A 14760-nucleotide genomic window follows, 5' to 3' on the forward strand; every position below is an offset into this window, starting at 1 on the left:
ACCCCCTACCCAAGCAATGGCAACGCAGAGCTGGGGGGAGGCACAGGGATGGCTTTATTCACCACCAAGGAGGCTCCAGGGGTCCATGGGGGGGGCAATTTGGGGCACAGCCGATGTTCCAAGCCCCTGGAATCCCCTTGGCACGGCTATTCCCAGGTGTCCGGGGCGAAAGCGAAGGGGCACAGCTTGTAGCCGGCACCCACGTAGAACTTATTCTGGAACTCCACCCTGGCAAGGAGAGGGGGTTGAGGAGTGCTCTGGGGGGTCTGTCACTCCCCCCAGACCCACCCAGGAACCTGTCAGCTTTGGGGGCTCACCAATGCAGGCGCAGGGCGTGGAGGAAGGCAGAGAGCCCCTCCATCACCAGCAGGATGGCCACGGTCAGCACGGCGAAGGCGGCGAAGACGGGCACCAGCACCACACCGCCCACGTAGCTCAGCCCCACGAAGCCATTCCGCATCACCATGGTCCACAGGACCTCCGAGAGCTCTGGGAAAGGGAGGGACAAGAGCAGGAGGGGGGAGTGAGGGCCTGCCTGGCTCCGAGTGGGACAGGGGGGTACCAAGGGGACTCACGGGCGTGTGCCAGGCTGAGCGCCCAGAGCCGCAGGTAGGACGCGGTGTTGGAGACACAGCCCAGGCAGTACTCGATGGTGTGGATCGCCTGATGCATGAAGATTTCGGCGAAGTCCAAGTGCTGCAGGGAGGGAGGGGACATGGGACATCAGCTGGGGGCACAGACACCCTCATCCCACCACCAAAGCCTGCCTGGATGCTCCTCACCTTGGCGTCATGGCTGTGTCCTCCACTCTCCACATCCTCCGTGGTGGCGTTGACAGAGTTCCCAGCCTCCTGCCCCTCCAGCAGCGGCTCCTGCTCCCCCGTGGCCAGTGGCTGCACCGGGACAGCACCCACAGTGAGACCTCCTTGTGATCCCCAGGGAGCCCCCCACGGCCCCTGGCCTTACCATCCTTGGGGCACCCTGCCGGCACCACTGGTACAGCGGCGTCCCCAGGAGCAGGATGGGCACCGACGCCAGCGCCAGCACCACCAGCACCACCTGCACTGGCACCTGGGGCACGAGGACAGCATTTTGGGGTCTACCCCCACTCCTGACCCCTGCTCTCCTAGTCAGGGTGGGGAGTAGGTGCCTGCCAGGGTGGTGGGTGGTACCTGCCCCGGGTAGAGCGGGAGGTTCTCGGCATTGGAGGTGAAGAGGAACATGTCAATGAAGTGGATGAGGATGCTGGGGGCCACCATGGAGTCAGCAGCACTGAACTTGATCCACTTGTAGAAGATGAGGAAGACCAGGTAGCCAAAAAGAGCCAGGAGGAAAATCATCTCTGGGAGGAACTCCAAGACCAGCCGGTGCCGCTGCTGGAAGTGCCTGGGTGGGAGGACATTGGCCATGCTCAGCCTGTCCCTTCCCACCCACGCACATCCTCGGCACTCACCGAGGTACAGGGGTACAGGACCCCAGTTGCCCCCCCATCCCACCCAGGTGAGTCCAATCCCGGTCCCCTTGGCATGACCAGAGCCTGTGGGTGCAGCCCAGGGACTCACACGTGGTTGAAGATTCCCAGCACGACGCCAAAGCCCATGTGCACGATGCCCAGCACCACTGACATCTTCATCTTGAAGGAGTTGAGGAAGTTGAGGTGGTTGGTGGCCAAGCTCCAGATCTGTCACAAACAAGGTGGGTGAGACTCTGCACCACCCCATAGAGGGTCCAACCTCGTTGTCATCCCCATGGGACACTTACTGGGTCGATCCCAAATGGATATGGCCCTCGGAAGACACCGGTGACATTAGGGTCCAGGGTGAGCGAGGGGTGGGTGGCGAGGTAGGCAGCGCTGGGGGCAGAGCAAGGGGTGTCAGTGCCAGCAGGGAGATGGGGACCCAGGCAGGGGGCACGGGGGTGGGACCCCACCTCCAGGAGGAGTGGTTGGCCATGGTGGCCACACTCCAGGCAGAGGGGAAGATGACAGTGGCTTTGCTGAAGCACTCGTTGTAGATGAAGCCGGTGTAGATGGAGAAGGCACCCATGAGCAAGATGAGGTAGCGCCCCTCAAAGAATGTCAGCCAGATCTAGGGGGGCAAACACGGCTCCCATGTCCCACACCACCTCCCCTGCCCCACACCACTCCCTTCCCATAGCACCACCCTGACCCGTACTGACCCTGTCCCGAGCCACCTGCCCCATCCTGTATCATCCAGCCCCATCCCACATCCCCAACCATGTCCCACACCTCCAACCCCGCTCCATGTCCCCACGCCTTCCCATGTCTGTAACTGTGTCCGTCCCACCCCTCCGTCATGCCCCCACCTCGTTGGTGCCCTGCCGCAGGCGGGGGCTGTCCTCGTACAGCACCATCCAGAGCGCAAAGAGGAACATGAGCAGCCCGTGCCCCACGTCCCCAAACATGATGGCGAAGATGAAGGGGAAGGTGATGATGGCGTAGGGTGCTGTGGGACACAGGGACCGCGTTACACAAGGTGTCCCCTCTCAGCCCTGGGCTCGAGGGGTGCCAGGGGGCCGTACCGGGGTTCACCTCCTGGTAACTGGCCACCCCGTAGGCGTCCACGATGCTCTGGAAGCCGGCGGTGAACTTGTTGGTGCGGATGAGGGTGGGGGGGCTCTCTGAGGTGGGGACGCGCTGCACGAAGCACTCCACGCTGGAGCCGCTCTGGTACTGCGGGAACAGCACCCAGAACCTGATCCTGGCACCCCCGGCACACCCTTGCCTGGCACGTGGAGCCTGGCCTTGGCACCCACCCCACAACACCCCCTTTCCTGGCACCAGCCCCCAGCACCTGGAGCCTGTTCTTGGCACCCACCCCACAATCCCCCCCAGCCTGGCACATGCTCCACCATGATGAGGGGACATAGGAACACCAAGCAACCTCTGGCACAAAGACATGGAGACACTGAGCAACCCCACAAAAAGGACATGGAGACACAGAACAGCCCCTGGCAGGAGGACATGGGGACACCAACAAACCCTTGACATGAAAACATGGGACACCAAGAAACCCAGGCACAAGGACACGGGAACACAGAGCCACTGCTGACACAAGGACAACTGAGCAACCCCAGAACAAGAACATGTATACACTGAACAGTCCCTGGTGCAAGGACATGGGGACACAGAGCCACTCACAGATCCCTGGCGCAGGGCATCCTGCACTTGGGTGAGGTCCCGCACGGGGCACCAGACCTCGGCAATGAGGCACTTCTTGGTGACATCGAAGCTGCACTGGTTGAGGACGAGGTAGATGGCCTTCATCTTCTGCACCTGCACGCGCCAGGTGGGCAGCACCTGTGCCACCTTGTCCAGCACCTCCGCCAGGTACTTCTCAGTCTCCTCCAGCGTCTGCGGGCACCTGTGTCAGGGATGGCAATCCAAGCGTGGCCCCCACATCCCCTCATGGCACCCAGCTCACCACGCTGAGCTCCTGGATCTGCCCATGCAGCCTGGTAATGGCCTCCGTCCTGCTGGCCTCACTCTCCGGGTACGCATACACCTGGCAGTGGAAGCTGGGACAGAGGGACATAGCCATGTCAGGGGTGTCAGGGCTGCCCAGCCCGGCCCCACGGCAGGGTCCAGAGTGGATGTTACTAAATAAACCCCCCTGCGGGGGATACATGGCCACTCACCAGTCTAAGATCTTGCGGATCTTCTGCCCAATCTGCTCGCCCCAGTAGGAGATGAGGAAGATGACCCAGGTGATGCTCTCGCCCTGGGGACAGCACAGTCGGTGTCACTCTGGTGTCCCAGCCCCCACAGCCGTGCCAGCCCGCCCCGGGTGCTGCCTCACCGTGGCTGGGTCCTCCATTGGCTCGGGCATCTCCACGAAGGAGGCCACCAGGTACCCGCGGCAGGCGCGCCACAGCAGCCGCTCGAAGGCCGTCACTCGCCACGGGTGGATGACACCGGCCACAAAGCTGCAGAGACACAGCAGGAGTGCTGGGATAGGCAAACCGCCCCATGGCTGCACCGCTGCCCCAAAGGTCATCTCCAAGCCTTATCCCGCACTTTCCCAGCTGCCCCACGGCCACACCTTTGCCCCAGAGCCCCTCTCCACCCCCCGCCCCACACCCTTCCCCCTCTCACCTGATCTTGCGCTCGAGGTGCTGATGCACGGAGGGGTCGAGGATGGGCTCACGCTCCGACAGCGCCGGTGGCCGCGGCGGGGAGCCCAGGGGGGCCTGCGGCGAGGTGGAGCAGAGGGATGAGCCTGGGGGAAACTGAGGCACGCGGCAGCACTCCCAGGGGGGCGGGGACCCCCGGACCCACCGGCAGGCTGGTGAAGCGCTGTCCCTCGCGCAGGACGTGCAGGTACTGTCGCAGGTCCCGCAGGCGGCCGCACAGGGACGCGCGGTTCCGGCTGACCTCCCGCAGCTCCTGCGCCAGCTGCTCCGACTGCTCCTGCACCCGCAGCGCTTCCCGCGCCGCCGGCGCCCGCGGGCTCTCGGGACACGGCCCCGGCACCCGCCCCGCGGCGCGCAGCTCCTGCTGCAGGAAGGCTGGAGAACGGGGGGACACGGTCAGACTGAGGGGCCGAACCGGGCGTTCCCCTGAGAAGCCCCCCCGAAGTCAGCCCGGGGCACTCACTGAAGGTTTTCTCCATCTCCTCGCAGCGCCGCACCTCGCCCACGAAGCGCCGCTGGAAGGGGCTCACTTTGGGGTTTAGCTGCGGGGATACAGTCAAGGCATGGCCCCACACTGGATTGGGGGGTTCAGCACCCCGGGGGAACAGGTAGCCCAGGCACCAAACCCAGCCTGACCAACTTCCCTGTTTCCACGGCACCCTAGAACACCCACCCCAAACCCGAGCAGACCAAACCCCCTGTACACAGAGCACCTCAAACCCAGCGCACCCAGGCTCACCCAGCCGAACCCCCTGCACCCCAGACACCCCAAAACGCCCCCCAGCCCCTACTCACGTCTCTGAACTCCAGCAACCCGCGCTCCCCCAGCTCGCTGATGCAGCTGTAGGCAGAAGCCGACTGCAGGAAGAGCTGGGCCAAGCAAACCTCCTCGCTGCGGAACAGGGACCCCATGGCCTCCCCCGAGACGCCCGGTCCGGCCCGGGGTGCGGAGGCGTCAGGGCACACACCTGGGGACGGGACAGAACGGAACAGGAGGGAATGGGGTGGGATGAGAATGGGACACTGAGAGCTTCCTCAGGCGTGAGGGCGGGAAAGGGGGACAACAGGGCAGAGGTGGCCTCGCTGTCTCGGCGGCTGCGGCGACGGAACGGGGCTGTGACCGTGGGAAGCCGGCCCGCTCAGGCACACGCGGCTGCGCCCAGCACCCGGCTGGCAAAGTACTTTCGAAACCCTCCCTTCCCCTGCCCCATTCAGCTGCCTCTGAGTCAGGGCCAGCGCATTCCCCGCCCCGGGACCGCCCCGGGCCGGACCCTCTCCGGACCCACCCGGCCGTGCCCCCCCCCGCGCCGAGCTCGGCCGGGATCCAGCACTTCCTCTTCCCCAGGAAGAGCCCGGCCCCGGGGAGGGACCGGCCGGCTTGGCCCCGCTGCCCCCCGGGAAACCCGTTCCCCGGGACATACCGCACCCCGCACCGCCTGGCCTGGGGAGCGGCCCCTCGGAGACAGGACCCTCGCAGCATCCCCCGAGGAGGACGGAAATGGGAAACATTTCCCAGAGCCGGGCGGAGCCGGAAAAGCGCCCGCGAGAATTAGCAGGACCCCCGCACCGGTGTGAGACTGGATTGTTAGTGAGTAATTACTCCAAACAATCCCCATTTGTGCAGGAGCCAGCGTGCTTTGCTGGGGCCAGATTGACATCCCTGGAGAGAAGAGGTTTGGGGTGCTACTGCCCAATCTGCATAACACAAAGGGGGTGAACTATCACTGCCTGCATCCTGCAAGGCGCAATCGGCCTTCTCCTCACGCTCTGGCCCTCCCTTGCACAACTGGCTCAGTTCTAATGCTTCCCCTCTGGAAGAAAGAAGGCTGAACTGCGCCGCCGTGAGAGGCAGCTGAAAAGGGATCACTGAGCATCAAAGATCCCCGAAGCGCTCGCAGACTAATTTCTGAGGTCTTTCACCAGAGGACTGAAACCTGGACATTCCCCCCGAGCCTGATCGCATTTTAACCCATCAGACTTTGTGTTTTGTGGGCTTCTTCCCCCACTGCTGACAGATCTAGACCATCACTTTGACCAAGGGACAACTATTGCAACAATCAAGTCACAAGATCTGCCAGGGGTGATTTGTTTTTACCCTTACCTTTCAGTTCTTTTTTTCTATTTTCCCTTAGACGTTTCTTTGAAGTAATAATTTTTTATGCTTTCATGTAGCTGTATTACTGTTGATAATAATGACCAAAACACCTACATACCTGCTTTCCATTGCCACCCAACTGTTCTAAAATAAACCCTACACATACATACTTACCAATCATTAAGAGTCCTTTCACTCTAATCTGCCCCTGTGTTACTCTCACCTTTGAGGGACAAGTTCTAACAACTGGTAGCACTGGGATCGCCCTGCTGGGATCACCGAGACCCCCACACTGGTACCACTGTGAGACCACAGATTTGCCAGGCACCCCATGCTGGTACCCACACACCAGCATCACTGGGACACCCATCCAGTACCACCAGAGGCTCCCCCACTGGTGCCATCAGGACCCTCTCCTGGGATCACCCAGATCACAGGCATCACTGGGACCCTCATACCAGTACTACTGTGAACCCCCCTTGCCAGGATCACCAGGCCCCCCCACCCTGGCTGCCCTCAGAAGCTGGAAATGACCCTCCCAGATTCCTAAATCCCCCCAGCACTGCTCCTCCATCCTTGCCTGCTTCCCCTCCACCTCCCACACCTTTCCCTGCAAACCACCCCCTACCCCAGCATTGGTGCCAGCACCCTCAGGACCCGCATCCTCCTCCCCAAAACACAACCCCACACCCAGGGTTGGGGTCCCCCCAGGAGTCAGGGGCTCTGACCCCAGCGCTAGAAAGGAAAAGACACAGAGTTATGGGAAGGGGCTGACACCCACAGTGCCAGCAGAGGGGGAGAACCCCCAAACGCTTTATTTGGGGGGCGGGTGGGGCTGTCATCGGTACAGGTAATCAGCCTGGATGTTGGCTGCAATCTCAGCCTCCCACTTGTCGCCGTTGTTGAGCAGCTTCTCCTTGTTGTAGAGCAGCTCCTCGTGCGTCTCCGTCGAGAACTCGAAGTTGGGGCCCTGCCAGGGCAGGAAGGGGTCACCCTTGGGGTCACTGTGGCAGGAAAGGGGAGTCCCTGCAGTCCCCCCTGCAGGCCCCACTCACCTCCACGATGGCATCCACAGGACAGGCCTCCTGGCAGAACCCACAGTAGATGCACTTGGTCATGTCGATGTCGTAGCGCGTGGTGCGGCGGCTGCCATCGGCGCGGGGCTCAGCCTCGATGGTGATGGCCTGGCACGGGGACACCGTCATGGCCAGAGCCCCGGAGGAGGAGGAGGAGGAGGAGGAAGTAGTCTCACCTGTGCCGGGCACACGGCCTCGCAGAGCTTGCAGGCGATGCAGCGCTCCTCCCCAGACGGGTACCGGCGCAGCGCGTGCTCCCCACGGAACCGCGGGCTCAGCGGGCCCTTCTCAAATGGGTAATTGATGGTGGCCGGCTCACGGAAAAGGTAGCTCAGGGTCATGGCCAGGCCTGCGGGGGAGAAAGAGGGGTTATGGCATATTTGGGAAGCGGGGGATCACCCCACAAATGAGGAGGATGAGCAGGGTCTCACCTCGGACGAGCTCGGTCCAGAGCAGGGTCTGGGCAGCGCGGTCAGTGATGGATCGCATGTCCATGGCCGGCTCCCGGATGTTGACATACTCTGCGGGAAGAGGGGAGCTGTGCCCACCCTGCAGAGCCCTGGGGTGGGAGCTGAGCCCCCAGGGGGGTGGCATGGCTGTACTCACTGTAACAGTCTCTGGGGGTGCTGGTGCTGAGCAGGCGCAGGGAGCCCAGTGGGGCCAGGGGGCCTGGGGAGGGACAGGAGGGTCAGCAGGGTCACGATGGGGTTTGGGGGGTTCAGGAGGTTGGGGATTCCTGGGCGGCCTCACCTGCACGGGCAGCCTGGTACAGCAGTCGCAGTGCTGCCATGGCCGGTCCTGGGGGGCAGAGGGAACCTCAGCAACTACCAGTAAGGGACTGGGGCTGCCAGGGGCCCTCATGGGGGACACTGGCACCCTGATCCCCACTCCTCCACCCAAAGAAACCCAGACCCCCAGGCACTCCTGTCCCAACACTCCACAAGGGACTCCAAGTGCTTTTCCCTAAGGACCTAAGCATCTTGTTTCTTTTGCCAACCCCTCTCAAGGCACCCAGGCATCCTGTCCCTCCTTGCAGCCCCCTCTTAAGAGACCCAAGTGTATCCCCCAATATCTTGTCTACCCCCTAAAAGGGACCCAGCTGTTCCCCCAGGGGACCCGGGCATCCACACCCCACCCTCCAGGGACACTCAGATGTCCCTTCCCCATCCCACCCCTAAGGATCCAGGGGCCCTGATGTCCTGTCCCTCCCAAGGGCCCCACGTGTCCCCCCATCCCCGCCCCCATGCCCCTCCCCGCCGCCCCGCACCCACCTGAGCCCCCACGCGGGACCGATCCTTCCTGTCACCCCCCAAGTTCCCGCTCAGCCTGTGTGTGTCCCTTCGGAGAGGATGGCGGCGGAGGGCAGCGCAGTGTCCGGGCCGCCCCCTCTGCCCCAGGCGGATTTGGGCGGCCACTACACGCCACCGGGGGTGACCGCAGCCCCGGGCCGCCCCCCGGGCCCCCCAGGCTGCCCCCCTGGGCCCCCCCTCCCACCTCACCTGCCCTAAGGGCCCTCCGCCGTCCTGACCCCTGGTCGCCCCCGCGGGCACTGCGCATGCGCGTGCGGCTGCGCGTCGTGGGCGGGGCGAACGATGGCGGACGCGCTTCTCATTGGTGGGAGTCCCGCAAAGGGCGAGGGGGGCGGGAAGAAAGAGGGAGAAGCGTCGCTGATTGGGCGGAGTGCGGCCGTGCTGCGCGGCGATTGGTGGGGCGGGAGGGGGCGTGTCCGAAGGGCGGGCGGAAGCGGAAGCGCGGGTTCATGGCGGAGGCGCGCGGTTGCGGTGCTGGCGCGGAGCCTCCCGCTCCTCCAGGGCTTCCCGAGCCTCCGGAGCTTTCCGTCCGGTTTCTGGAGCAGCTCGGGCCACGGTTGCCGGACGGTCTCGCAGCTGGAGCGGCCCAGATACTTGGATTCACTACAAAGCCCGGCTCCGCCTCTGGCGGGCTCAGCGCTGGCCCCGATCCCTCAGCCCCGGCAGAGTCCCTGGAGGCGGGCATCAGGGATGTTTCCCCTTCCCTATTAAACTGTCTTTATCTCAGCTGCCTCGTGCAGTTCTCTCCATCCGCCCACCCGGGGAAATCCCCGTGGCATTCAGCCAGGACAACCCCCAGCCTAACAGAAATTGTTATCCCTTTACCGGCACAACCAGCCCCGCAAATGGAGCAGCATGGAGCGAAGGAAACTGGGATCATGGGGCAGGATAAACGGGAACGTGGGTCAAAGGAAACTTGGGATCATGGAGCAGGAGAAACTGGGAACACAGGGCAAAGGACACTGATATCATGGGGCAAAGGAGACTGGGATCATAGAGCAGGAGAAACCAAGATCATCCCAGCTCAAGGATTTAGGATTAGTGAGTTGTTGTGGACCTTCTCAAGGCAGAGTACAGAATGAGGGGCACAGGAGACCCTTCTGTTTGGTGGTACCAGTGGAAATAGAGCCCCAAACAGCCAGAAAAGAGGGATATGGGACTGGAATGGAGGAAGATGTGGGGGACAAAGGACTCTTGGGGTGAGCAGGGGTGCAGGGAAGTGAAAGAGAAGCACACAGGATGTTGAGAAACATCTTTCATTGCACCTGAGCACCAGGACCAGCAGCAAGAGATGTCCTGAGTGGGCAGACCCTGAGTGGGATGTGGAGACCCTCAGAGCAGGGTACAGTCACTCTTACGTGTCACCTTTAAAGTGGCCTGGATGAGCCCAAATTTCCTCTGGCTGTAGGGGGGATAGCGCGGGGCGTTGAGGGACTCCCGGCCCATCCCGCGCTTCAGGCACCCACGGGGGTGGGAGAAGGTGTCAAAGCTGAACTTCCCGTGGTGCGTTCCCAGGCCGCTGTTCCCTGCAATATACAGCACAGGACCCCGGTGGGGAGCTGGATCTGGCCATCCTTTGGGTCAAAGAACCCAAAATTAGGCTCCCAGTTCTGTGAAAGCAGCACCACGCCTTCATCCAGCTGCTTTCCAAGCCATGGATGAGCTTCTCAAGAATGTGACTCAAAGAGGACCACAAAGTGACCTAGTGCACACCCAAGTTGATGTTTGGAGTGGAAAGATTAGGCTGGAAGGTGGAGAAATACTCCAAAACTCTGTCATCAGTGGATTTTACCATTTCAATTAACATGTTTAGCAACTGGATGGTGTCACTGATGAGGTGATGGCAGCAGCAAGATGCTCCCACCAGATGAACTTCCCTACCACAGGAATACCCTACAAAAGACATCCCATCCATGCTGGATCCAGCCCTGCTGCAGGGGGGCAAGACTGCAGGGGTGGAGAGGCACAATGACCGAGGTGCCTTTGGCAAGGTGGGACCCAGCACCAGGGATCAATGTTGGGACGTGAAAGCTGGCTGGCCAGGAACAAGCACAGGAAAGTCAGGCAGGCTGGCAAAAAACAAAGAAATCCACAGATGATTTGGTAACAGATGGGATAAAATGCCATGAGTCAGCCTGAGCCAGTCAGTCTTCCTGATAAAATGCTAATCATGGTTGGGGTGATGCGTTGGGTGCAGTTCCTCACACATCAGCAGCCCCAGGATAAAGGGAAGTCACTGATGCCTCCTGGCCAGCTGAGTGGGAAGAGAGGAAAAAAGGTGGAAAACAGGAGTGGAAAACAGGAGCTGGTAGTGGAGATCATCCCATAAAAAGCAGGTGTCTCCATCATGGAATCCCAGGATAGTTTGGGTTGGAAAGGGCCTTAAAGATTATTCAGTTCCATCCCCCCGCCATGGGCGGGAAAACCTCCCACTAGACCAGGTTGCTTCAAGCTCTGATTCCTTGTGTGGTAAGCCAGACATTTCCATGGATCCAGGGAGCACAGAGCTTGGGATAGGGAATATGGAGAGAAGGAACCTCAGGGTGCTCCATGGTTGTCCAAGAGCCCAAGATGAAGCAAAGGGCTTCTGGAGGAGAATTTCCCTATGGACTACTGAGCCCTCTGGAGCTGAGAGTTCCCCCTGAGACCCTTCCTGACCATCGGTGGGATCACACCTGGCTCCCAATGGCCAGGATTGGGGATTTTGGACCTACCAATGCCTCCAAAGGGCAGTGAGGGCAGTGTCACATGCATCAGGGTGTCGTTGCCACAGAAGCCACCACTGCTTGTCCTCTCCAGGACCCGGTTCACCACCTGGGAGTGACATGAAGAAGATGAGACATGGATCTCCTATCCCATTCCACTAGTTCCAAACACAGTCCATACCCCCTGACTAGGGCTGTGTGCTGTAAGGGAAGCACTTGGAGCACAAACATGGCTGGATACAGCTGCCAAGGAGCACAGGGCAGGTGTAGTCCTGCCTTGGCTCTACCTTGTCATCTGAGGAGAAGGCGTAGGCAGCCAAGGGCCGCTCCCGGCTGTTGATGAAGTCAATGGCTTCATCCACGTTGGCAATGATGACGATGGGCAGGATGGGCCCAAAGATCTCCTCCTGCATGACAGGATCTGAAGGCTGCACATCCACCAGCACGGTGGGAGCTGCGGAGAGGAAACCTGACAGCATCAGCCGGGCACAGAGGTCGGAGGTGGCACCTTGGTGATCCCCCAGGACACATCTCCTGTACCAAAGGCCACCTGGCCAAGTACCCAGTTCCCCTCATACTCTTCTCCAAACCTGGAATGTGCTCCATGCAAGGATGCAGATGTGAGTGAACCCCAAGTCTCACCGATGTAGCGCTCAGCCTCGTCCGTCTGTCCCCCGATGGCCACGCGCCCGCTGCCCAGCAGCGCCCGCAGGCGCTGGAACTGCTTGTCATTCACAATGCGGCCAAAATCCGGGGATTCTTGGGGGTTGGGGCCATAGAAATCATTGATGGCCTTTTGCAGGGCTGGGAGCAGCTTCTCCTGCATCTCCAAGGTGCAGAGCAGGTAGTCGGGCGCGATGCAGGTCTGCCCTGCGTTGAAGAAGCGGCCCCAGGCCACGCGTCGTGCCACGTTGGTCACATCACAGGTGTCAGACACATAGCAGGGGTTCTTGCCCCCCAGCTCCAGTGTCACCGGTGTCAGGTGCTTGGCAGCGGCTGTCATCACAATCCGCCCCACCGGGGGGCTGCCTGTGGGTAGGGAAAACATGGATTGAGGTGGGAATCCCACCAGCCATCGCATGGCTCTGGGATGTGGCACTGGGTCGCACCTGACCTCAGATACACATCCCAGATCCTCCAACAGATCCTGGTACACATCTCCAACCCAATCCCTGCCTTCTTCTCCAGGGATGTCTGGAGGGAACTGTCTTCCTCCTCACACAAAATCCAGGCAGGGCTCTGCTCTGTCCCATGGGACGTACCAGTGAAGAAGATGTAGTCAAACTTGTTCTCCAGCAGCCTGGTGGTCTCCTGCACACCACCAGTCACCACAGCAAAGCAGTCCTGCAAGGAAATGAGAAAGGCCCCCTCTTGTCACCATCTGTCCCCACCAATAGCACCCTGGGAGGCTGGGACACTGGCTGGGCATGGAGGAAGGAAGTTGGGCAGTACATGGAACCGAAGATGCTGTGTGAGGCAGGCTCAGAACACAGCTCTGTGTGTGCAGGGGTGCCTCAGCCATGCCACAGGGATGGGGAGAGTGTCCCACCTTGTCCAGGTAGCTGGGCAGCGCTTCTGCCATGAGTCTTTCTGTCTTCTTGGACACCTCAGAGGGTTTGACAATGACACAGTTCCCTGGGGAAGACCGACAGGATGTTGGAGCTGTGACATGGTGACAGCCAGTCCCTCTATGGATGAAGTGCCCTCACCAGTGCTTGGCACTACTGGGATCCTCCAGGCCAGGGGACTGGAAGTTTGGGCTCACCAGCAGCGATGGCCCCGATGAGGGGCACCAGGAAGAGTTGAATGGGGTAATTCCAGGGCGCTATGATGAGCACCACCCCGTAGGGGTCCTTGCGGATGAAGGCAGAGTCCAGCTGCATTGCCTGTGGGACACCCGCCACATCAGGTCCCACCCTGCACCACCATCCCACCCAGCTCTGCCTCCCATCCTCTCTCTCCCCTCTCACCAGAATCCTGTCCACCTTCTCGTCCTTCATCCAGCAGGACAGGTTGTTCAGGGTCTCATGGAGCTCGTTCTTGCACACGAGGATCTCAGATAATTCGGTTTCAAAGGGTGCCTGCAGACACCAAGGATGCAACATGTGACCTTGGCATATCCTGCAGCTCTTATCCCAGTGCTCCATAGTGTTTTACCCAGGACTGGGGACTGGAGCCCTCTACATCCCATGCTGGATTCAAATCCCTAAGGGCATTGAGCACCCCCTGTGTCTGCAACATGATGCTTTTAAGCACTGATTGCTTAAAAATAGGAAAAATTATGCAGATCCCATTCATCCAGACAACAGGAAGAATAGGGAGGGTGTCCAAAGGGACTAGGTTGGGGAAGAGAAGACAATGAGCCCTGTGTGGTATTAAGGCTCTGGCTGCAGAGCCAGGGGATCTGGGCTCAGGAGTCACAACCTGGGTGAGCCCCATGGGAGGAAAGGGGGTGACATCAGGTGGGAAGTTCAGGGCAGGGAGCAGGGACAGAAATCTGGGATTAATTTGCCCAGGGAAGAGGGAAACTGAGGCTGGTGGGTGTGGGAATGGTTATCCCTGTCAAGGTGCTGCTCACCACACCCTCTGTCTATGGCAGAGCATGGATGGACTTTGGAGTACGGGTGACAGTGACATGCTACATCTCAGTCTCCCAAATCCAGAGGCTGTGAGTCCAAGGCAGAGCTCAGGCAGGGCTGGAGAACCCAATGAGAGGAGCACAAAGCACCCCCAGCTGGGCTGTAGGAGCCTCTCAGCTCCTCCAGCCACCAAGTCCTCCTGTTCCTGTCCCCTCTCACCTTGCCCAAGTCAGAGGCAGTGGCATCCATGATCTGCTGCTTCTTGTCATCCAGGAAGCGTCCCAGAGCCTCCAGCTGGGCCACACGGTATTCCATGGGCCGAGTCTTCCCAGAGAGCCAGGATGCCCGCAGGTGGCTCACCAGCCCTGCAAAGGGGTTCCTGCTGTGGGGACAGGGGTGTTAGAGGGATGCCAGCCCCATTCCAGCTCCTCAGAGCTCCACATCATCCCAGCCCAGCATCCAGGTGCCACTCCAGGGGGAGGATGGAGCACTGGGACCCCTCCTGCCACCCGTCTGTCCCTCCACACTCTCACTCACCTCAGGGTGTCACCATCCACACTCCCGTTCCCAGCATTGCCCTCGGGGGCTCTCTTGGCCTCGATCCCAGGAAGCTGCGGGAAGACAGTTCCAGTCTCCATGCTCCCAGTGCAGCACGGGATGGTTGCACTGGGGTTATCAACCACAGCTTCTCTCTTCTCAGCTAACACGGGCGGCTGCCAGCTTCCTGCCCTGCCCTCTGGCTACCTTCCCCTTGCCTGCCCTCTGGCTGTCCTTCCCCTTGCCTGCCTGCCCTGCCACACCTCCCTTCCAGCTATAACTGCTTGGGGAGGGAAACGCCCCCCA

General features: G+C 60.9%; 3 protein-coding genes across 6 annotated transcripts; all 3 read right to left on the minus strand.

Annotated features, from left to right (window-relative positions):
* Positions 1–33: 33 nt before the first annotated feature.
* On the minus strand, positions 34–6685 carry TCIRG1 (T cell immune regulator 1, ATPase H+ transporting V0 subunit a3). Of its 2 annotated transcripts, none has more exons than XM_077179762.1 (20): positions 5574–6685; positions 4948–5120; positions 4616–4694; positions 4298–4527; positions 4115–4209; positions 3819–3945; positions 3658–3740; positions 3444–3537; positions 3161–3373; positions 2542–2692; positions 2326–2465; positions 1930–2087; positions 1762–1852; positions 1563–1681; positions 1173–1386; positions 967–1071; positions 783–893; positions 576–696; positions 318–489; positions 34–228 (listed from the first exon to the last, which is right to left on the minus strand). In XM_077179762.1, exons 1-20 carry the CDS (start codon positions 5659–5661, stop codon positions 147–149), a joined length of 2646 nt encoding a protein of 881 aa, XP_077035877.1. In that variant the 5' UTR covers positions 5662–6685; the 3' UTR covers positions 34–146. The 2 variants fall into 2 exon arrangements, with proteins under 2 accessions (XP_077035877.1, XP_077035876.1); XM_077179761.1 differs by having other exon boundaries at positions 5439–6685.
* Positions 6686–7004: 319 nt separating this feature from the next.
* Positions 7005–8926, minus strand: NDUFS8 (NADH:ubiquinone oxidoreductase core subunit S8). Of its 3 annotated transcripts, none has more exons than XM_054634315.2 (7): positions 8823–8926; positions 8074–8121; positions 7930–7992; positions 7755–7844; positions 7500–7672; positions 7303–7431; positions 7005–7217 (listed from the first exon to the last, which is right to left on the minus strand). In XM_054634315.2, exons 1-7 carry the CDS (start codon positions 8878–8880, stop codon positions 7086–7088), a joined length of 693 nt encoding a protein of 230 aa, XP_054490290.2. In that variant the 5' UTR covers positions 8881–8926; the 3' UTR covers positions 7005–7085. The 3 variants fall into 3 exon arrangements, with proteins under 3 accessions (XP_054490290.2, XP_054490292.1, XP_054490291.2); XM_054634317.2 differs by lacking the exon at positions 8823–8926 and adding an exon at positions 8595–8790; XM_054634316.2 differs by lacking the exon at positions 8074–8121 and having other exon boundaries at positions 8823–8895.
* Positions 8927–9787: 861 nt separating this feature from the next.
* On the minus strand, positions 9788–14681 carry LOC129121208 (aldehyde dehydrogenase family 3 member B1-like). Its single transcript, XM_054634305.2, has 10 exons — positions 14455–14681; positions 14137–14299; positions 13309–13419; positions 13104–13224; positions 12888–12973; positions 12601–12682; positions 11981–12367; positions 11626–11792; positions 11348–11447; positions 9788–10159 (listed from the first exon to the last, which is right to left on the minus strand). The coding sequence occupies exons 1-10, from the start codon at positions 14553–14555 to the stop codon at positions 9966–9968; spliced, it is 1512 nt and encodes a 503-aa protein (XP_054490280.2). The 5' UTR covers positions 14556–14681; the 3' UTR covers positions 9788–9965.
* Positions 14682–14760: the final 79 nt, after the last annotated feature.

The sequence above is a fragment of the Agelaius phoeniceus genome, chromosome 6 (genome assembly GCF_051311805.1).
Source record: "Agelaius phoeniceus isolate bAgePho1 chromosome 6, bAgePho1.hap1, whole genome shotgun sequence".
In the NCBI taxonomy this organism is placed as follows: Eukaryota; Metazoa; Chordata; class Aves; order Passeriformes; family Icteridae; genus Agelaius; species Agelaius phoeniceus.

Coding starts and splice junctions, on each gene's coding strand:
- LOC129121208 (XM_054634305.2), bottom strand. CDS start 14,555: ATGGAGACTGGAACTGTCTTCCCGCAGCTTCCTGGGATCGAGGCCAAG. Junction 11,448..11,625: donor CCTTCTCCTCAGATGACAAG/GTAGAGCCAAGG, acceptor TGTCACTCCCAG/GTGGTGAACCGGGTCCTGGA. Junction 10,160..11,347: donor ACTGCCCTTTGGAGGCATTG/GTAGGTCCAAAA, acceptor TGTATATTGCAG/GGAACAGCGGCCTGGGAACG.
- TCIRG1 (XM_077179761.1), bottom strand. CDS start 5,661: ATGTTTCCCATTTCCGTCCTCCTCGGGGGATGCTGCGAGGGTCCTGTC. Junction 4,528..4,615: donor GGAGATGGAGAAAACCTTCA/GTGAGTGCCCCG, acceptor CCCGTTCTCCAG/CCTTCCTGCAGCAGGAGCTG. Junction 3,946..4,114: donor CACCTCGAGCGCAAGATCAG/GTGAGAGGGGGA, acceptor GTGTCTCTGCAG/CTTTGTGGCCGGTGTCATCC.
- NDUFS8 (XM_054634315.2), bottom strand. CDS start 8,880: ATGCGCAGTGCCCGCGGGGGCGACCAGGGGTCAGGACGGCGGAGGGCC. Junction 7,993..8,073: donor GTACCAGGCTGCCCGTGCAG/GTGAGGCCGCCC, acceptor GTCCCTCCCCAG/GCCCCCTGGCCCCACTGGGC. Junction 7,845..7,929: donor CACCCCCAGAGACTGTTACA/GTGAGTACAGCC, acceptor CTCTTCCCGCAG/AGTATGTCAACATCCGGGAG.